This window comes from Myotis nattereri (genome assembly GCF_964212035.1).
Source record: "Myotis nattereri genome assembly, chromosome: 1".
Taxonomy (NCBI): domain Eukaryota; kingdom Metazoa; phylum Chordata; class Mammalia; order Chiroptera; family Vespertilionidae; genus Myotis; species Myotis nattereri.
This window is the reverse complement of record NC_138075.1, coordinates 74,763,090-74,784,679: the sequence shown is the minus strand read 5'-3', so window position 1 is coordinate 74,784,679 and position 21,590 is coordinate 74,763,090. Positions and strand designations below refer to the sequence as shown.

Below are 21,590 nucleotides of genomic sequence, written 5' to 3'. Positions count from 1 at the left end.
ATGTTTCTATCTCTCTCTCCCTCTCCTTTTCTCTCTGAAATCAATAAAAATATATTTAAAAGTAAAAAGCAACAATAATAGATGTATGTTCAAAATTGTTATATTTTCTTGGTGAATTAAGCCTTTTGTTATGTGGCTACCTTCTCACCCCTACTAAAGTTTTTCTCAAAGAAAAATTTATCTAATAATAATAAAATTATATTAGGTTTCATTTGGTTAGTATTTGCCTGATATATCTCTGTTCATTACTTTCAATCCTTGCATAACCTTGTATTATGTCTCTTGTAAACCATATATGCCTGGATTTTGTTTTATCCATTCTGTCAATCTTTGTTTTAACTAGTGAATTTAGTCTATATGTATTGTTATAATTATTGGTACTATTGATATTTATGAACTGTTCTGTTATCCTAAATTATTATTTCTGTTTTTCCCACTTTTTTCTACTTCTTTTTAAATCTTTTCTTACAAAAAAAAACACAAACAAACAAAAACCAACATCTACTTAAATTACTCCTGTCCCATAAATAAAGGAAATAACAGCACACTCTCATATCACTCTCTCCCTGGTCCTAACCCCTATCCATCATGTTGTTATTATCTAGAATAGTTCAATGGGAAAAGGATGGACTATGCAATAAATAGATTTGGGAGAACTATCCTTTGCTAACTACATAGTCTGGCTTCTTCCTATCTTTCTAACTATTCTCTCCATTCCTGTCTACTTGAGCCATGTTACCTGTTCTGTTTTATGAATCCATTAAGATTGTTTCTGCTTTAGGATTTTTTAAAAAATATATTTTTATTGATTTCAGAGAGGAAGGGAGAGGGAGAGATAGAAACATAAATGTTGAAAGAGAATCATTGATCCGCTGCCTCCTGCACGCCCCCTACTGGGGCTCGAGCCCGCAACCCGGGCATGTGCCCTTCACCGGAATCGAACCTGGGACCCTTCAGTCCACAGGCTGACACTCTACCCACTGAGCCAAACTGGCTAGGGCTACTTTAGGATCTTTTAAAATTGGTATTCTGTGCGCCTGAAATGCAGGCTTTTCCTGACCATCCTATGCCAAAGGCATGCTACAGCCAGCTCATATCAGCTCATGGGAGTCAGTTTGCATGCATCTTCTCCCAAAACCATGTTCAGTGACTTCACATGAGTAGTTGAAAATTGGCATGTGAGTGTTTCCACCAAAGAAATTGTCAACTATTAGAAGTCAGTAATTTTTGTTTTTAAATTCTGGAGAGCCTGCTTACCAGCACACCAGTGATCTTACCTGAAGTTGTCCTTCCCCTCCGCAGTCATAATCTAGCTCAGAACCTATATTACTGAACTTATTGCTTCTTGAAATGCCTTTTTTGGGTTTTGTTTTGTTTTATTTATTTTGTCTCCTGTTACTTCCGTATACTCACAATGAAAACAGCATCTTTAATTGCCTGTCCACTGGTATATCCTGCTAATACCAATGAGAAACTAACTTGGTTTACTTTTTCCCCCAGATGATGGCCGTAAGAAAGCTCGAAATGCTTATCTCAATAATTCCAATTATGAAGAAGGAGATGAATATTTTGATAAAAACTTGGCACTCTTTGAGGTAATATTTGGGAGAAAACTAGGACAGATTTTAGGAACTGAGATTTCAAGATAGCTGTTTTCTACCCCATTCAGTTTTAAAACAGCACAGGCTGGATAACTTAATAGCTAATTGTTAAAATACAATGCTTACAGCTTGTCACTGTGGTTGATTTAATCTATAATCTAATAATTGCTAATTAATGGGTAACCATTAATTAAATCAAATTCCTATGAAATAGAAAAGGAATGTTGACATCACAGGCATATGGAGAACGTTGCTATCAAATTCAGCTGGGATTTAAATGTTTACATTGGAATTATCTTCTAAGTATAAAATAATGTATTTTTCAGCTCTGCATTTGGGGAGACTATCATTTACCTTCAAACTGCTAACCAAAACCAGTGTAGGAAGCAGGCTGTTAGAGTCAGAAGACCCATGTGTCTTATCTAAGAGCATGGACTTTGCAGTTGAGGTATTGAAAGGAACCTATTTTATTCCTGCATTTCTGTCCACTCACTGCCTGTGTTTGGCTTTAAACACTTCCCAGTGTGCCTGTGTTTTAAATGATATTTTCTCTCAGCTTCCTTCAAGAAAAGGTCTGAGGTGAATAGTTCACTCACAAAAGTTTTCTATTGAACTGCCTATTCTTGGTGCTATAAATAATAGCCATAAGTTAATATAATGCTAGTAGCCTAAAGAAAGAGAATTCTGGTTAAAGATCTTATTATCAATGTTTTTTACAAGGTTACACTGTCTGTAGGGGCCAGAATGATTTTGTTTTTACTGCAAAGTTAAGCTATTAGGAAGACTCAAAAGGTTTTCATTTAAGAATTTTATAAGGATTTATGTAGGCCTGATTAAGTGTGATATTTTAGTATTGGGGGAAATAAAATCTCATTGATAAATCGTCTTTTAATATTTACCTGTGAAATATTTTCTCACTTTGCAATTTTCTGGTAGAGCAGTCCTATTGATGCTTATTTCCAGTGTGTTCTTCATCACTCATTTCTACCATACTTCTGGTTTTATAGGAAGAAATGGACACCAGACCAAAGGTGTCTTCTCTCCTCAACCGCATGGCTAATTACACTAATCTGACTCAAGGAGCAAAGGAACATGAAGAGGCAGAGAACATCACTGAAGGGAAAAAGAAGCCCACCAAGGTGAGGCCTTGGAAAACAAGGATAAATAAAAAGCGCCTCATATATACGAAAGGATGAATAGCCAAGGCATCAGTATCTGCTCTAGAATAGCTATTTATTGAATGCCTGATATTTGCCAACACTGTCCCGGGCACTAGGTTCATAGCACAAAAAGAACTCACAATGTCTCATTGTCACAGTCCTTAAGATGTTTTAACTATGATGATACATGGTCTAAGGAAAATACAAGCAGGATAAAGAGATTGAGGCTGTTGGCCAGCAAGGGAGCCAGAGCAGAGGGCATAACTATTTTAGAGAGGCTAAGATGATATTTGAGCAGGGCCCTAACTAATGTGAGGACTGAGCCATGAAGACCAAATACCAGTCTTTTTTACCAAAATGATAAAATATATACAGAATAATATTACAAGTTAGTTTTTGGTTGTTCAAGGGTAAAAGGACACTTAGATCCTTATTTTACCAACTACAATGAAGGATTTATACCAGATTTTGAAGATCAAGCCATTAGTCCATTTGTAAATGAAAAGAGAAAGTTAACAGCTTTGAACTCCAGAACTTTTTAAATTTTTGGGGGTGCACTTAAAGTTTATTTGTGGTCAAATGCCTATGTAAACACATGTGGGGATCTTTGAAAGATAAAAATGTATAGCTCAAGGAATAATAAAAGGTATGGTGATAGACATTTGTAAGTTGGAGATTTTGTATGTGCCTCTTTCAGGGTATTTATTAAACTTATTATTTCTGCTTTGAGATGAATGTGGTAGTTTAGGGAACTAGTTTTCATATAAAAGTAAAAAGATTAAGTCGTCTTTTCTAAATGACTTTGTAATTTTTTCTTTTGTCAACATCTTTCTTTTCAGACCCCCCAAATGGGTACCTTCATGGGTGTCTACCTCCCATGTCTACAAAATATTTTTGGAGTGATCCTATTTCTACGCCTTACATGGGTGGTGGGCACAGCTGGAGTTCTTCAGGCCTTTGCAATTGTCCTTATTTGCTGCTGCTGTGTAAGTCCAGAGGTGGCTCCTGGAGACCACCTGGAACCTTGCGACTGCTCAGGAGTATATGCACTTGACCTCTTTGGGAATAAAACAAAGAATACTAGGGAAAGACTCATTTCAACAAGAGAGATTATTTTGATATGAAAATCAAAAGGATTTTCAGTTATTTAGTGTCAGTTACTCACTGCTTATATCTATAACAAGATGTACTAGAAATTATAATGGAAGTCTTCTACAGGAAGTAGAACATACAGCCTACAAAGGATTCAGAATACAAACCATTTGAGCTTGATAGCACCAATGTTGTTACAGAAAATGTGTTAGAAAATGGGGTGTACTACTCCAGTAGAGTGGTGAGCAACAGAACTGATGGTTGTTTTGGGGTGACGAGTGTTTGTTTTGTTTTGAAGTCTCATTCATTTTCTCTTCCCCAGAAATCCAGTTGTTTTTTCCAGGTTTCCTCTCCACCATGCTGAGAACATTTTTTTCCCTCATCCAAGGATATGCTTTTTATTGATTTTTTTAAATTTTTTTTTTTTAGAGAGAGGGAAGGAGAGAGAAAGAGAGTAATATCAGTGTGAGTGAGAAACATCAATTGGTTGCTTCCCGTGACACTCCCTGACTGGGGATCGAACCTGAAAACCAGGTATGTGTCTCAGGACCATACTGAGAACATTTTAATCTTCCTTTAATCTAAACTCCTTTTATCTATGTTTCCCAACCACATCTATCAATTTTGTTATAAGTTGATAGATTTTTTTTTTTAATTATTGTTTTATTGCCTGACCAGTGTGGCTCAGTGGTTGAGTGTTGACCTATGAACCAGGAGATCACGGTTCAATTCCCGGTTAGGGCACATTCCCAGATTGCAGGCTCGATCTCCAGTGAGGGACATTCAGGAGGCAGACCATTAATGATTCTCTCTCATCATTGATGTTTCTATCTCTCCCTTTCCCTTCCTCTTTGAAATCAATACAAAAATATATTTTTAAAAATTATTATTTTATTGCCCTGGCCAGGTATCTCAGTTGGTTGGAGCATCGTCCTGTATACTAAAAGGTTGTGGGTTTGATTCAGTCAGGGCACATACCTAGGTTGCAGGTTCAAACCCCGGTTGGGTGTGTACTAGGAAGCAAATGATCAAATATTTCTCTCACATCAATGTTTCTCTATCTCTCTCTTTATCTTTCTCTGTCTTCCTTCCTCTCTCTCAGATCAATAAATATATCCTCTGGTGAGGATAAAAAACAATTATTTTATTATTTAACTAGCAACTGACCTCTTTCATTACTATCACCATCATACCCTCCATGTGCTTCATGCTCAGAGTGCTATACAGAGCAGGGCAAGTAGTCATAATTTGTGTCATTAACAAGTTAAAATTAATGGCACCATCTTTTTTTTTTTTTTTTTTTTCCAGTTTCTTAGTCTTGAAACTGCAGTGCCATATTTGGTTCCCTGATTGCCTCTCACACCCAGTTAGCTACCCAGACTAATCATGTCTTCCTCTGAAATCTCTTACATTCAACCCTTCCTTTATATTTCCACTTCTACCACTGCAATCCTTTGCTCTCACAGAATTACTATAATAGCCTACTAACAGGTCACACTGCCTCCATCCACTCCCTATCTACAGTCCATGCTATACTCTGCTACCAGGTAATGTTTTTAAAATATAGTCCTTGCCAGGCCAGGGTGGCTCAGTGGTTGAGTATCTACCCATGAATCAGGAGGTCATGGTAAGATTCCAGGTCAGGGCACATGCCTGGGTTGTGGGCTTGATCCCCAGTAGGGGGCATGCAGGAGGCAGCCAATCAATGATTCTCTCTCATCAATGTTTCTATCTCCCTCTCCCTTCCTCTCTCTAAAATCAATAAAAATATATAAAAAATTTTTAAAATACAGTTCCTATGAGCTCAGAAGTCTTCAGTAGTTCCCTTCCTTACTGAATATTCTTGATATTGTAGCCAGGCCTTTACTCAGTTTCTAATTTGTTTTCCAACTTGTTTAGGAGATCCAGGGGGAGATCAGCGGTTCTCAATAGCAGCTAACCTACTGATTACAATGTAGGGGCATCTATATGTATAAAAGGCTAATATGCAAAGTGTCCCCTCAGGAGTTCAGCCTGGAGACTGGGAGTTCAATCACTTGCTACAACGTGCACTGACCACCAGGGGGCAGTGCAGAATGAAGGAAGGCCCCAGCTGGCAGCCAGAAGGCCCCGATCAGCCCTGATCACCGGCCAGGCCTAGGGACCCTACCCATGCACAGATTTCGTGCATCGGGCCTCTAGTTTTAACAGAATATTCCAGGTAGTAGTGTGACTTGTATAATGAGTTGAGTCACATCACCTCATTTCCATGCCATTGGGTATGACAGGTAACTCCCTTCATAAAAGTAGGTAGAGGTAAGTTCTCTGAGGTCCACAGAAAGGAAATAGTACAGAAGGTTCTCTTTTATACAGTAACAATCTTCTCCCTTCTTTTTCTTTACAGACAATATTGACTGCTATCTCCATGAGTGCCATTGCGACTAATGGAGTGGTGCCAGGTCAGTAGGCTAAGCGCAGACGTCAGGGATTGTCAGTGGTTACTGTGTGTTTATGATGTGAAGGCCAGAAGTGTAAACTTTTGAGGATTAGAGTCCTATTTTAATCTGTTGGCCATGGACACTAATACTATTTGAGTTTAGGGTATCTTCTTTAAAAGTTTATTTATGTTCTAGTCTAGAATTTTTCATTTTTGTTGCATCCTTAGCTTCCTTTAGTTAGAATATATTTTATTGGGCTATCTCATGCCTGCAGTAAATATTCATATTTTTCTAATACTTACAAATTGTTCTGTTTCCCATGGAGCATTAGATTTGCAGTATGTCCTACCATAAAGATTTCATATTTTACTCGCACTAGCAAATCTACTTTTTATCACATTCAGCATTTTCAAAAGCCTCAAATATTTATCCTTCATGCATATTTTTATTCTTCTTACTTATGCTTGTTCACATACCTCTTACTAATGTACTTTCTTTATCTTGATCACCTTGTTCTTTGTGTGTTAGCTGGGGGCTCATACTTCATGATTTCCCGGGCACTGGGCCCAGAGTTTGGTGGAGCTGTTGGCCTCTGCTTCTATCTTGGAACCACATTTGCAGCAGCCATGTATATCCTTGGTGCCATTGAAATTTTTCTGGTGAGTAATCACTTAATTGTGTTCTATAGTATAGATAATAATACAGATTTGGATTTACGTTGTTCTTTGATGTCAAGGCTTCTGAGAGATCAGTTATAAGTGATCGATTGTAATCAGCTAGCCTCCTTTTATTTCACTTTGCTTTATTGCCTTGCTGTATTGCACCTCACACTTGGCCTCCAAGTGTGGATATGAGCAAAAACGTTGAGGGCATCTTTTGTCTGCCTACTCCTTCCCCTCTACCCAGTCATCCCCACCTCATCACCTCAGCCAAGAAGTTAGTCTCCAAGGAAGATTTGTGCCAATGGGGAAAAAAGTAAAATAAAGTTGTGTTTTTTAAAATATCTTTATCCCAATGGAATAAAATGTGTTTCATTTCTTTATTTACTGGGATATATTTTTTACTATTTAAATTAATGATAGCAGAAGTAGTCCTCAAGGTAATCATTATAATTATTTTATGTAACCCTTTGAATATGTTATTAATGTATTACTTTTTTCCATTTGGAAATATAGGTATTCAGAATAGCACGTAGACTTAAAAAAATCAGTGATATCCCATTTCTGTAGGTGTTTGAGATCCAAATAGAAATTTGGCTAAGTGTCCAGCCATTGTCTGTCTCAGCTATGCTTTCCTTTGTGAAATCAAATCAAACTGCAACATCTTTTTACTTGCCTACTTGGAAATTACCTAATTTTTTACCATTATTGCTTAACAGGTATACATTGTCCCCCGGGCTGCCATCTTCCGTAGCGATGATGTACTCAAGGAATCAGCAGCCATGCTAAATAACATGCGTGTCTATGGCACAGCCTTCTTAGTGCTCATGGTATTGGTGGTCTTCATCGGCGTGCGCTACGTGAACAAGTTCGCCTCACTTTTTTTGGCCTGTGTCATTGTGTCCATCTTGGCCATCTACGCAGGAGCCATCAAGTCGTCTTTTGCCCCTCCACACTTCCCGTACGTTTCTATCTCTTCGGTTAACCATGATTGTTGGGTAGTCATTGACAGTATCTAGTGATGTGATCATTTCAAGTCACACTTTTGCAGTCTCTCTGAAATTTCCCTTTGGGATAAAAGCCCGGTTAGCATCTAGGCAGGAAGCCTCCCAGCGAACTGCCTAGTTTGTTCATGTTGATACTCTTCCCTATGTCCCAGGCATAGAACTGGCAGCTGTAACCATCATTTGGCTATACTAGTAGATAATTAGGTTTTTTCAAAGCCCTGTAATAATGGTTGTGCATATTTGAACCATTCATGAAGGGCTTTTCAAACAGTAAGTATAGTTATTGCCAGCAACCTTTATAAAGTATCAAAATGTTGGATTCCTTTTATTAATGAAAAATAAAGAGTCAAAGGAAACCTAAACTCCTACCTAAATATTTGTAATTCATTAAATTTTTAATTCTGTTAGTGCCATAATGGACTTCCTAGTCATAAAATAAAGAGAAATAAATGTCATTATTTGTATTTATATTTATGGGTATTAATTATGTTATACACCATAAGTAGTTCAGGTACCTTAAACTATGTATATATATATATATATATTTTTTTAAATATATATTTTTATTGATTTCAGAGAGGAAGGGAGAGGGAGAGAGAGAGAGAAACATCAATGATGAGAGAGAATCATTGATAGACTGCCTCCTGCATGCCCCCCACTGGGGATCGAGCCTGCAACCCAGGCATGTGCCCTTGACTGGAATCGAACCCGGAACCCTTCAGTCCACAGGCTGATGCTCTATCCACTGAGCCAAACCAGCTAGGGCTTAAAGTATATTTTTTGAAGCAGTAATGGATTTATACAAATATGGGACTCACAGGCTCACTAGTTTTCCATTTGACTAGTGGCATAGGGACTAACCAGCACTGAGTGTTATTTGAAATCTTGTTACAGAGATTGTCTTTGAAAAGTTATCTGGGGATTAAATTCATCAGTCCTATGTTAATTTAACTGATTACATAAAAGTAGATTTTTCAGGATGAAAACTTAACGTTCGTAGAGATTAAATTAAATAACTTGCCCCAAAGTTAATTAATAGCAGAGCCAGAACATGAACCCTGTGATTTTCTTCCAGCCTAGTATTTCCTCTAAGCTAACTGATGTCCACAATAGGTTCCATCATACTTTTTAAATCTGCTCACCTGACTACAGAGCAGCAAAAGATCAATTTTAGAGTCATAAAAATACTAAGGCTACATTCTAGCTATATCTTAACTTGGGAAATTCCATTTTGCCTCTAGTTTTCCTTTGATGCTTCTCCTCTTTTTTGGTGGATAAAAGATCATGATGTGTGGTATTTTTTTTTTAATGACAGTCTTTTTTTAATATGTTTTTATTGATTTCATAGAGGAAGGGAGCAGGAGAGATAGAAACATCAATGATGAGAGAGAATCATCAATCAGCTGCCTCCTGCATGCCCCCTACTGGGGATTGAGTAACATGGGCATGTGCCCTGACCCGCAATCAAACCATGACCTTCTGGTTCATAGGTCTGTGCTCAACCACTGAGTAACACTGGAAGGACTGTGGTATTTTCTTTAAAATATTCCAGCAAAACAAGACAAAAAACCTAGAGGAATGGATGAAACAAGACTGGGAAATTTTGACAGTTGTTGAAGCTGAGTAATGGGTAAATGATTCATTGTGTATGCATGCGGCTATTTTGCAGATTTTAAAAGTTGCTTTGTTCCCCCGGTGGTGGTGGCTCAGTGGTTGAGCATCAACCTATGAACAGGAGGTCATGGTTCGATTGCCGGTCAGGGCACATGCCCATATTACTCAATCCCCAGTAGGGGGCATGCTGGAGGCAGCTGGTTGATGATTCTCTCTCATCATTGATGTTTCAATCTCTCCCTCTCTCTTCCTCTCTAAAATCAATAAAAATGTGTTGTTTTTTTAAGTTGCTTTGTTCCTCCTTTTTGAAAGGTATTTTAACTGTGGGTATATTATTCCTTTGTTTGTATTTATATCTCTGGGTTAGAGAAAATAAAATAAAATCAGCAATGAATATTTGTGTTATCCTTAAACACCCTCACTCCCACTGATTCCAGGCTTATGTTCAAAAACAGTTTTCTCTTAGACCACAGAGGGATGTGCTTTTTCGTTCTAGCCAAGCTGTCTTCCTCCAAATAGTAGCCAGAGGTTTGACCTTTGGCAAAACATTCTCAAGGGGTTTGTTATGAACATAAGGCTTTTCTAGGCCAAAAATAAAATTAGGGGAAATTATTTTTTAAACAAAAGGACCCTAGGATTCTATTAGACCTAGCAGTTGGTTAATATCCTAGAAATTGTGGAAGGTGAGTCAGCACAGTGTATTCAGACAGTCTTTCTATTTTAATTCTGTCACTACCACCTACCATCTGTGTTACCTCATGCAGACTACTTTATCTCCCCAGACTTCTGTTCCTGCATCCACAAAATCGAAATACTGCATATTGTGTGAGATTGCTATAAGGATTAAATTGGCAGAAGATGTACGTCACCATTTACAGAGCGAGTCAATAAATATTCTCTTTCCCATCCATGATAGTGTAGCTCTCAGAGATGACATTTTCCTTTTACCAACCTATTATTTACTAACCCATTTCTAAGCTATTTTCTTTTTTTAAAATTCTTCCTTTGCTTCATTTTCTCCCTATTTGTTTGTACTTAGGGTCTGCATGCTGGGTAACCGCACCCTTTCATCAAGACACTTCGACACTTGCTCTAAGACCAAGGAGGTGAACAACATGACAGTACCGTCAAAGTTATGGGGCTTCTTCTGCAACTCAAGTCAGTTTTTCAATGCCACCTGTGATGAATACTTTGTTCACAATAATGTCACGTCAATCCAGGGCATTCCTGGATTGGCTAGTGGTGTCATTAAAGGTAGGTTGGGAGGTTTTTGGACACGTTTTTCCTCTTTCTCTGCGGAAAATGGACTTTGCCTTCTTAGGCTCTTCTATAGTCCACGAAGGCTCACTGTCAGTGTCACTCCCCTCTTTAAGCTCAGCATTCAGTCCTAATTCAACCCCTCTCTGCTTTTATATTAGTGGATTTACTCTTTCTCAGGGCTCCCTTGCAGTGTTGTCTGCGAAAAATTACCACCTTTTGAGAACAGAGCTGAGCAAATCACTTTTTAACCTAGAATAAGATAATAAAATATCCTTTGTGTTACTGTAAACTTGCTAATGTCTCCTGCCATAACAGCTAGAATGTAGCTATTCTAATGTCACCACATCCACATGTGTGTTTTCCTAACTCAGCTAAATTTCTGAAATTCTTTCCTTAAGTGACTTCTATTTTAAATGTTTGGTCCACAGATTCCTTTGCATGTAAGTTTACAGCATTGATAACCAATTAAAAAAAAAAAGGCTTTGCAGGGCATTTAGCTTTAGTCTGCTTAAGCTTTACTAATTTGTATTAGTAAACTTAACTGGACTTCTATGTACCAAAGTATTTTGTCAAATTATATTTGAACCAGATGAGAAAGGGCATTAGTTTTTTATGTGTGTTTTATTGTATAGTATGCGTGTGTGTGTGTGTGTGTGTGTGTGTGTGTGTGTGTGTATGCTCATGTAGAAGCAAGCATACCTTTAAAAACTACATAAATGAGGAATCTGATTTACAAGGTTACTTGGGTAGAAAATTATGTAATTATCTTCTTTCCTAACCGCTGCTTATATCCCTCTTTTTTCCCCACTGTAGAGAATCTCTGGAGTAATTATCTACTAAAGGGTGAGATCATTGAAAAGCCCTCTGCCAAATCTGCTGATGTCTTAGGCAACTTAAACCATGAGTATGTCCTCGTTGACATTACCACCTCCTTTACTCTTCTGGTGGGGATCTTCTTTCCCTCTGTCACAGGTAAGCATCTGGGCTGTTTTCTATTTTAGAAGCTATCAGATACAAGGAGTGATTTTTTTTCTCAGGAGATAGAATTATATTCTCAGGGCTCCTTGCTTTGTTTTAGTACCTGTATGACTATCAAAGTGTCTAGGAACTCAGTAAGTTAACTTACTCTTTTTTCTTTCTCTGAAGGTATCATGGCTGGATCAAACAGATCTGGAGATCTAAAAGATGCTCAAAAGTCTATTCCCATTGGCACTATCCTCGCCATCCTGACCACCTCCTTTGTCTGTATCCTTTTCATGGATCCAGCCTATCTTAGTCATAGGAACATCCAGAGGTACTAGAGTTAGAGTGATCAGCGTATTTATCTTGGTAATAAAGATATCTGCTTTTTATAACATCACTTCTCACTAGATAATCTACCCATCTTGTCTACTTTCTATCTCATCTTAGCAGGTGAACATCATTTTCCTTGACTCTCAGTATCATAGATTTAAGCAATGTTGTCCTTTTTGGTGCATGTATTGAAGGCATTGTTCTCAGAGACAAGTAAGTAGTTGATTCCTTTGTAATAATTATGTGTCTGTCTTCTGTTTTGTCTGATCACCCCATATAGCCCCAAGACTCAAAACTCAAAACCTAATCTGAGGTATCTATTATGGCTAACAGTTAGGAAATATATGTACATATATTCACAAAAAGGTTAGTGAATAATAAGGGCCAATGTTGAGATAAATGTGAGATGCAATGATTATAGCTCTTCAATGAAGTAGTAAATTTGTCTGAATAATAAGGACTTTCCTGTACATTAAGAGCTGTTGGGTCCAGACGGTGTTGTCAATAATTGAGCATAGACCTATGAACCAGGAGGTCATGGTTCGATTCCCAGTCAGGGCACATGCCCAGGTTTCGGGCCTGACCCCCAGTAGGGGGTGTGCAGGAGGCAGCCCATCAGTGATTCTCTCTCATCATTGACGTTTCTATCCTTCTCTCCTTCTCCCTTTTTCGCTAAAATCAATAGGGGAAAAAATGTTTTTTAAAGAGCTGTTGGAAAACAGGACCAAAAATAAAGGCAGGCAAATTAAAAAAAATTTTCAGGTGTCTCTAGCATCTCCTCTATGAGACATAAGTATGTCTGTTTGTTATTCCAAATAAAAGCTTGAAACTTGCTTTCTTCATTTTCTTCATGAAGGATGTTATGTGTTTTTCCTTTCCTTTCACTATGAGTATAAAATACGTTTTTGCAAGAAATTCCTAGAAAATGTTTCCCTGAAACCTGCTATATCTCTTCCCATTTCCCTGTCTTGGGAAGTTAATAGCCTCACCATTCACCCCTTTCACAGAAACCTAGGTGTCATCCTAGACTTTTTTCCATCAATTCCTTCATCCAGTTGGTTTCTAAGCCCTGTAAATTCCACCTTTCACCTTAATATATCTCATTTTTCCCACTATTCTTTATTCTCATCACTCTGTACAGGGCTTCAGGATTTTTTTTAATAATCACCCTTTCAGTTTTACTGCCTTCTAATAATCCTTCTTCCATGCTGCCACCAGAATAATTTTTCTAAAACACAAAATTTGATCGTACAGATTGCTTCAGAGCCCGTCAACACCCCTAAAAACCCATTACCTTGATCTGACCCTGTCTACCTTTTTCTAATCTCATCTCCTGCCATTCCATCATAAATTCCCTGTTTTATAACGTAAAGTTCAATGTCCCTTGTTTCAGATCTCCATCCATCCACACATTTATGTGGTTTCCTTTGCTTGGAATGACTTGTTCCCACCTGCCAGACTTACATTCATCCTCTCCTATGAAGCTTTCCCAGAGATGCACCCCAACAGAGAAAACACTCCTCCCTTGGTTCGACCACTATATTGAACATGGTGTGTTACTGCACCTACCATATTGCAGCTACCTGCTTTCCTGTAACTCCCCCTACTAGGCTCAGTTCTTTGAGAACAGGAACCCTGATGCAGGCATACCTAATTTTATTGCGCTTTTTTTTTTTTTTTTTTTAGTAAATCTTTATTGTTCAGATTATTACATTTGTTCCTCTTTTTTCCCCCCCATAGCTCCCCTCCACCCAGTTCCCACCCCACCCTCTGCCCTTTATTGCACTTTTCTTAATTGCACTTCGCAAATACTGAGTTTTTTACAATTTGAAGGTTTATGGCATCCATATATGAAGAAAATCTATCAGCGCCATTTTTCCATAATAGCATTTGTTTACTTTGTGTCTGTCTCTTGCTAATTCTCATAGTATTTCAAACTTTTTCATTACGTTTGTTATGGTGATCTATGGCGCCACAAACCATGCCCTTATAAAACAGCAAACTTAATTGATATATGTTCTTTGTGTTCTGGCTGCTCCCCTGACTGGCAGTTCCCCCACTCTCCCTCCCCTCAGGCCTCCCTGTTCCCTGAGACACAACAATAATGAAATTAGGCCACATAGTACCTGGCATCTAAGTTTTCAAGTGAAGGGAAGAGTTGCACCTCTCTCGCTTTAAATCAGAAGCTAGAAATGATTACGTTGAGTGAGGAAGGCATGTCAAAAGTCTAGGCCTCATATAGATCAATGGAATAGAATAGAGAGCCCAGAAATCGGCCCGAACCAATATGCTCAATTAATATTTGACAAAGGAGGCAAGAACATACAATGGAGCCAAGATAGTCTCTTCAATAAATGGTGTTGGGAAAATTGGACAGATATATGCAAGAAAATGAAACTAGACCACCAACTTACACCATACACAAAAATAAACTCAAAATGGATAAAGGACTTAAATGTACGACAGGAAACCATAAAAATTCTAGAAGAATCCAAAGGCAACAAAATCTCAGACATATGCCGAAGCAATTTCTTCACTGACACAGCTCCTAGGGCACTTGAAACTAAAGAGAAAATAAACAAATGGGACTTCATCAAAATAAAAAGCTTCTGCACAGCAAAAGAAACCATCAACAAAACAACAAGAAAACCCACTGTGTGGGAAAACATATTTGCCAATGTCATATCTGATAAGGGCCTAATCTCCAAAATTTATAGGGAACTCATACAACTCAACAAAAGGAAGATAAACAATCCAATCAAAAAGTGGGCAAAGGACCTAAATAGACACCTTTCAAAAGAGGACATTCAGAAAGCCAAGAGACATATGAAAACATGCTCAAAGTCACTAATCATCCGAGAGATGCAAATCAAAACAACAATGAGGTATCATCTCACACCTGTCAGACTGGCTATCATCAACAAATCAACAAACGACAAGTGCTGGAGAGGATGTGGAGAAAAAGGATCACTTGTGCACTGCTGGTGGGAATGCAGACTGGTGCAGCCACTATGGAAGTCAGTATGGAGTTTCCTTAAAAAACTGAAAATGGAACTCCCATTTGACCCTGTGATCCCACTTCTAGGAATATATCCCAAGAAACCAGAAACACCAATCAGAAAGGATATATGCACCCCTATGTTCATAGCAGCACAATTCACCATAGCTAAGATCTGGAAACAGCCTAAGTGCCCATCAGTAGATGAATGGATTAGAAAACTGTGGTACATCTACACGATGGAATACTATGCTGCTGTAAAAAGGAAGGAACTCTTACCATTTGCAACGTCATGGATGGAACTGGAGAGCATTATGCTAAGTGAAATAAGCCAGTCAATGAAGGAAAAATACCACATGATCTCACTCATTCATGGATAATAGAGACCATTATAAACTTTTGAACAATAATAGATACAGAGGCAGAGCAGCCTCAAACAGATTGTCAAACTGCAGCAGGAAGGCCGGGGAGGGTTGGGGGGCAGGAGGTAGGGGGGTAAGAGATCAACTAAAGGACTTGTATGCATGCATATAAGCATAACCAATGGACATGAGACACTGGGGGATAGGGGAGGCTAGGGGACTGTCTAGGGCGGGGTGATAAAATGGACACATATGTAATACCCGTTGTAATACTTTAAGCAATAAAAAAAAAAACAAAAAAAAAAACAAACAAAAAAAAAAACCAAAAAAAAGTCTAGGCCTCTTGCACCAGACAGTCTAAAGTTATTTCCAGGTCAACTTTCCCCACTCTCATTTCTCTCTCAGGTTTGGGGATGCTGTGAAAGGGAATCTGGTGGTAGGTATCTTATCGTGGCCATCCCCGTGGGTCATCGTTATTGGCTCCTTCTTCTCGACGTGCGGGGCTGGACTTCAGAGTCTCACAGGGGCCCCGCGGCTGCTCCAGGCTATCGCGAAGGATAACATCATACCCTTTCTGAGGGTGAGTGAACCTTTCTTTTGCCCTCTTCCTTTTTCCTCAGGTCTTATGAGAAATAGTGTGGTCTTTATAGGCTTAGAAATTACTAGATCATATAATATGAAGACGTGGGTTTTTAGTGTAGGACTCTCCAAATCTGTAGTATGTGTTTATATGTGAGTTGAGTAAAGGTGTTTAAGAGGTATATAGGTATAACACTGTTATCTTTTGGATATCTACAACTATAGCATTGACTCAAGCACTCCCCAAACTCCTATGTCTGATGCTTCCTTCTCTGTACAGGTTTTTGGTCACAGCAAAGCCAATGGGGAGCCTACCTGGGCTTTACTTCTGACTGCTGTCATTGCAGAGCTGGGAATCCTTATCGCTTCTCTGGATCTTGTGGCCCCAATTCTTTCCATGTAAGATCCAGTTCTTGTCTTTATTTATTCTTGCTGATGTAATGTAAACACATGTTGTAACTTATTGATGACTTACTACCTGCATGGAACTGGTGTTAGATGAAGGAAGCAGTGATCCCTGTGATGGGTGCTGTGGTAAAGGTGCACACTGAGGGCTGTCGGGCTCGTAAGTGAGACGTCCAAGTGGACTGATGTCCCAGGGAAGGTGTCCTAGAGGAAGTGACACATGTATCCTAAAGGAGGACTGGTTGTTTGCAAAGCAAGTAAGGGGTGAGAGATATTGCAGGCAGAAGACGTGCGAAGGAAGTGAAGGATGAAATAATGCAGCACATCCGGAGAGCTGAAAGCAGTTAGGCTTTGATAGAGTGTAGGCTGCCTGCTGGGCAGCTGCGGACCAGAGAAGCAGGTAGAGCCAGATGAGAATGTACCTGGAACTTTTACCTGGAAGGAGGAGGTAGTACTTTGAGAACAAATTGATCAGTATTTGGTTTAGAATGATCCATTTGGTATAAAAGATAGATTAGAAGGAAGCTAAAATTGAGCTGGGAATGCCAAATGGGAGCTTATTTAACCAATCTAGGAAAGAGGCAATGAGAGCCTGAACTAAGGTGATAGTGATAGAGATTTTTAAATATGTAGAATCCATAGGACTTGGTAAGTGAATTTGGAAGAAGGATGAGTAACGAAAAACACCGGGTGAGGAGTGGTTGTATTGTCACTGAGAGAGAACATAGGAGAGTGAGCAGGTTTGTAGGGAGAAGTTCAGTTTCTCTGCTTCCTAGTCTGAATCAAAGGCTGGTGGGTTAGAACAAAGGCTTCCATGCAGCTAAGGTCCCAGTTATTAAAATAGCTCTTGAGGAATCATTTTACAATAATAGTCACTCCTCTTACTCTTTTATTCTGCCAGGTTTTTTCTCATGTGTTACCTCTTTGTGAACTTGGCATGTGCCTTGCAAACATTACTTCGAACGCCCAACTGGAGACCCCGATTCCGCTACTACCACTGGTAAGTCTGCTTTGTTTCTTCTTTTTCCCCCACATTCGGAGAGAGCCCATTGTTGAACTTAGAAAACTTGGAGATTCTGGGATCTTGATATAATTTTTTTTGGCCAGCTACTTCAATTTTCTGTGCTTACCTAAATTCCCAGCCTACAGCCATGTTTTTCATATGTGCCTTTAAAATAATTGATAACACCCACTTGAGAATAAAGATCAGAACTATGAAAGAAATATTTTCATCCTGCTACATTCTTCATGTTAAAACAACTTCCCCTTTGCCTGACTCTTTTTCCCACTTCCCTCTTAGCTAAGTGCTTGACTTCATTGCTTTCTATCTGTGCTCTCGTATTCTCATCAGTTTCATTCTCAAACTCTCTTCCTTATGACTATTTCAGTTAGTAGTTAAAAGTGTGAGCTTTGGAGTCAGATGACCTAAGTTGAAATGTCAGCCGTATTTCCTAGCTTTGTAACTGTCAACAAAGCATATAACCACAAAAATTTCATTTTACTCATTTGTAAAATGGGGCTAATAGTAATACAAGTATTGCTTGTATTCTAAAGTGCTTAGTACAGTGCTTAGCACACGATAAAGCTCTCAACAAAATGTTGCAAAGCTGCTGCTATCAAGTTCCAGCCTCAGTCCTAAAGGAGTTGCCATGTTTTTAGCTACCACCCCCATCTCTCTCCCATTTCTTTTCTCTCATAGCTAAAAGTGCTTTAATAGATCCTGTATGTACCTGTTGCTACATTCCTCTTTGCTAACTTTCTCTTTGATCCCTTTCTGCTTCACTTACCAGCAGTGGGCATTGATGTGACCTTTATCTGACAAAAATTTATATCTTTATACCTCCAATCTTGTTTCTAGCTTTAACTTTACTTAAAAGTTCATTATGAACTTTTTTGTGTTACTGTTTTGCTTTTATTGTTTTTCTTTTTCTCTTACCACCCTATATTTTCCTTAGATCCAGATTAACAATTCTTTTACTTATTCTTCGAAATAAATTATAGAGCCAGTTTATTACACAGAAGAACTTCAGTGAATATAGTTGTCTAAGTCATTTTATTTGTATTTTACACAAATTCTGTCTGCAGTGGATAGGATGTTTTGTCGTTTGTTCGTTTTTGTTTTTCTGTGTGTGTTTTTATTTTTAGAAAAAATAATATCTCACCACAGTTTAGAAAGGACCTCTAGACCTGGCCGATGTTGTACAGTGGTTAGAGTGTTCGCCTGCACACCAAAGGGTCTCGGGTTCAATTCCCAGTCAAGGGCACATACCTGAGTTGCAAGTTCGATCCCCAGTCCCAGTCGGGGCACGTGTGGGAGGCAACCAATCAATTGTCTCTCACCTCAGTGTTTCTCTTTCTCTTCCTATCTTTCTCCCTCCTTCCTTCCCTCCCTCTCTTCCACTCTCTCAAAATCAATGAAAAAATATATCCTCGGGTGAGGATTAACAAAACAAAATACACAAAAAACTATCTCGAGCACAGGCTTCTTTTGTAGCTACTGAAAAGAATACTTTTTTATTTGTATTTTTGTTTTTAATTTTCTAGGACCCTCTCTTTTATGGGAATGAGTATCTGTCTGGCTCTGATGTTCATTTCTTCCTGGTATTATGCCATCGTAGCTATTGTAATAGCTGGTATGATCTATAAGTACATTGAGTACCAAGGGTGAGTGTGGATTTGACTGCTAAAAGTATCAAAACTGGCTAGTTTGGTTAGAGCCAACCCAAAGAAATTTGCATTAGGATCCAGATAACTTCATCCATTCATAGCTAAATTTTATACCCCTGGTGATTCTCTTAACCATCCTGTAGTCACAACTTTTAATCGCAAGGGGAACCTGTTGAGAAAGTATGGATGGATGGATGAAAAAAAAAAACTAAAAGGACATATCCAAATAATAAGTATTAACAAAGTATAACACAAATGTAAATATCCCATTAGTCAAGTCATTTCTCTGAAATGAAAAAGAAGTTAGTCCTGAATAACTTTGTAATGACTAAGACTTGACTAACAACTACTAAAAATTAGCAATAAATAACACCAATTCAGAAGATTAGATTGAGTTTTATTTTCTCCCATTATTTTCAAAATAAACGTTGGGTCTGTATTAACTTCGCAATTCAAATTGCTTTTGAATAGTTACATAGAAGGACAAGTGAGTGGCCTTTCCAGCTTTCATTCTTAGCTGTGATGCAGTACACTCTGTTGATACACAGTAATGGTGACCTGCTTACATTGAGTTTATGTTAGAAAGAAGCATTATGTACATCATTGATATGAGTTTCAGTCTTCTACCTGTGCATATGTTACTTTTAGATTCAGAAGAAAATACTTTATCTTTTGAAATTGTACTTGCTATGGTTTAAATCTGTTCCTGCTCTTTTCTCCTCTTTCTCTCAGAGCTGAGAAAGAATGGGGTGATGGTATCCGTGGGCTATCCCTCAGTGCAGCCCGGTTTGCTTTGCTTCGGCTGGAGGAAGGACCTCCTCACACGAAAAACTGGAGGTAAAGAAGGGATGGGGGGGGGGGGGATGTGTAAAAGAGTCACATATATGGTAATGGATAGAAACTAGACTTTTGGTGGTGAGCACGCAATAGTGTATACTGATACCAAATTATGTTTTTCACCTGCAATTTGTATAATGTTATTAACCAGTTACCTCAGTAAAAACGTTTTTAAAAATATAAGTAAAAGACAAAAAAAAGAAAGAAAATCAAAAGAGCTTTAGTAGTGTTTGGTACATAGTTATACACAAAATATGTGCGTCATTAATTATAGGATAAGGAAATTATGTGGCTCAAGGAATTGGTGTCATGGACCTGTTTTAAACTGTCCCAAATCCTTGATTTCTTTATTTTTTTTCTTCTTGAGATTTTTTATCTCAATTTCTACCATTTTTATTCTTCCTTGAAGATTGATCAATTTGAGATAATACTGAAAGGATTCAAAATAACTCTACACTCTTATCATTTCTCGAATCTCTTCCTTCTTTCAATAACATGTTTTATACAGATGTCCTGAATGAAGAAGTAAAACTGTCATTCCAGTCCCCTGACCCCAAGTGTTTCCTTGCCCTCGTCCCCATCCCCCTTGGATTTCTTTACAGGCCTCAGTTGCTCGTATTGCTGAAACTAGATGAAGATTTACACGTCAAACATCCTCGCCTCCTCACCTTTGCTTCCCAGCTTAAAGCAGGAAAGGGCCTCACTATTGTGGGCTCTGTCATTGTGGGGAACTTCCTGGAGAACTATGGTGAAGCTTTAGCTGCTGAACAGGTAAGAGCCAAGGTGTATTGACACTGTGGAATTGTGCTTACAGTTTTGTGATGTTACGTAGTAAGACCTACTTATTCCCTTTCCTGAGCCGTGTAGGAAATTCCCCTCTGAATGCTGGCTTTTGAACATTCCTATTCTCCCAGATAATAAGGTGAGCCAGCAGATAGTAATGTATTCTTTCTTCCTATGTAAAGCATTTCTAAACTATAAGATTATCAAGACTAAGCAGTATTTCCAGAAGACTCCAAACATTGACTCATCCCTGTGAGAAATCATGTAAATAAATAAATCTTCTCTTTGAAATATGGAGATGATTTTTCTCAAGCTTGTGACAAGGAGCAGTGAGCAACTTTTCTTTCTCTTTACTAATCTACATGGTATCATGAGCAACATTTCTTAGCTACTTGTAATTTGCTTACTTAAAATTCTCCCTGAAGAAGAAAATAGTTTTCACTCCAATATTTTTTTAAGTGATAGAACCAACCCTTTGTTTGGAGAAATTTTCAGTTACATTTCAAAATTTGTACTGGATTTCATTTTGGAATGCTTTGAGCCCAAAAAAACTAGAAATGCTGGAAAAAATATTAGTCCCGAATGATGGCAAAAATAAATAAAAAGTACAGGATTGGAAATCAAGAGACCCTGTATAATATCTCAGCTACACTACTAACTTAATCTGTTCCTTTGGGAATTCATATCCATTTTCCATATCATTATTTCCTTCACCTTTCCACCAAGAAGGTAGAGTAAGAGTAAATGAAATACCTCCAAATTGGCTTGAATAAAAGAATGGTAAAGCAAATACAGATATCATCAATAATTACCATTAAGATATCAAAAACAATATGGCAATAGGAGAGAGAAAAAA

The 21,590-nt window shown here is 38.2% G+C and overlaps 1 protein-coding gene across 3 annotated transcripts in view; it reads left to right on the top strand.

Moving 5' to 3' along the window:
* The window catches only part of SLC12A6 (solute carrier family 12 member 6), a gene marked incomplete at its 5' end in the record, with an annotated part of 88,771 nt that overhangs the window by 54,256 nt on the left and 12,925 nt on the right, over positions 1 to 21,590 (top strand). For all 3 annotated transcript variants that reach the window (XM_081108077.1, XM_081108076.1, XM_081108075.1), the window contains 16 exons: positions 1,501 to 1,595; positions 2,609 to 2,740; positions 3,601 to 3,747; positions 6,237 to 6,291; positions 6,799 to 6,929; positions 7,649 to 7,890; positions 10,590 to 10,804; positions 11,624 to 11,782; positions 11,957 to 12,055; positions 12,259 to 12,316; positions 15,869 to 16,043; positions 16,323 to 16,441; positions 17,349 to 17,447; positions 18,992 to 19,111; positions 19,847 to 19,951; positions 20,554 to 20,722. In XM_081108077.1, coding sequence (XP_080964203.1) covers positions 1,501 to 1,595; positions 2,609 to 2,740; positions 3,601 to 3,747; positions 6,237 to 6,291; positions 6,799 to 6,929; positions 7,649 to 7,890; positions 10,590 to 10,804; positions 11,624 to 11,782; positions 11,957 to 12,055; positions 12,259 to 12,316; positions 15,869 to 16,043; positions 16,323 to 16,441; positions 17,349 to 17,447; positions 18,992 to 19,111; positions 19,847 to 19,951; positions 20,554 to 20,722 — 2,120 coding nt within the window. The remainder of the gene's footprint in view (positions 1 to 1,500; positions 1,596 to 2,608; positions 2,741 to 3,600; positions 3,748 to 6,236; positions 6,292 to 6,798; positions 6,930 to 7,648; positions 7,891 to 10,589; positions 10,805 to 11,623; positions 11,783 to 11,956; positions 12,056 to 12,258; positions 12,317 to 15,868; positions 16,044 to 16,322; positions 16,442 to 17,348; positions 17,448 to 18,991; positions 19,112 to 19,846; positions 19,952 to 20,553; positions 20,723 to 21,590) is intronic.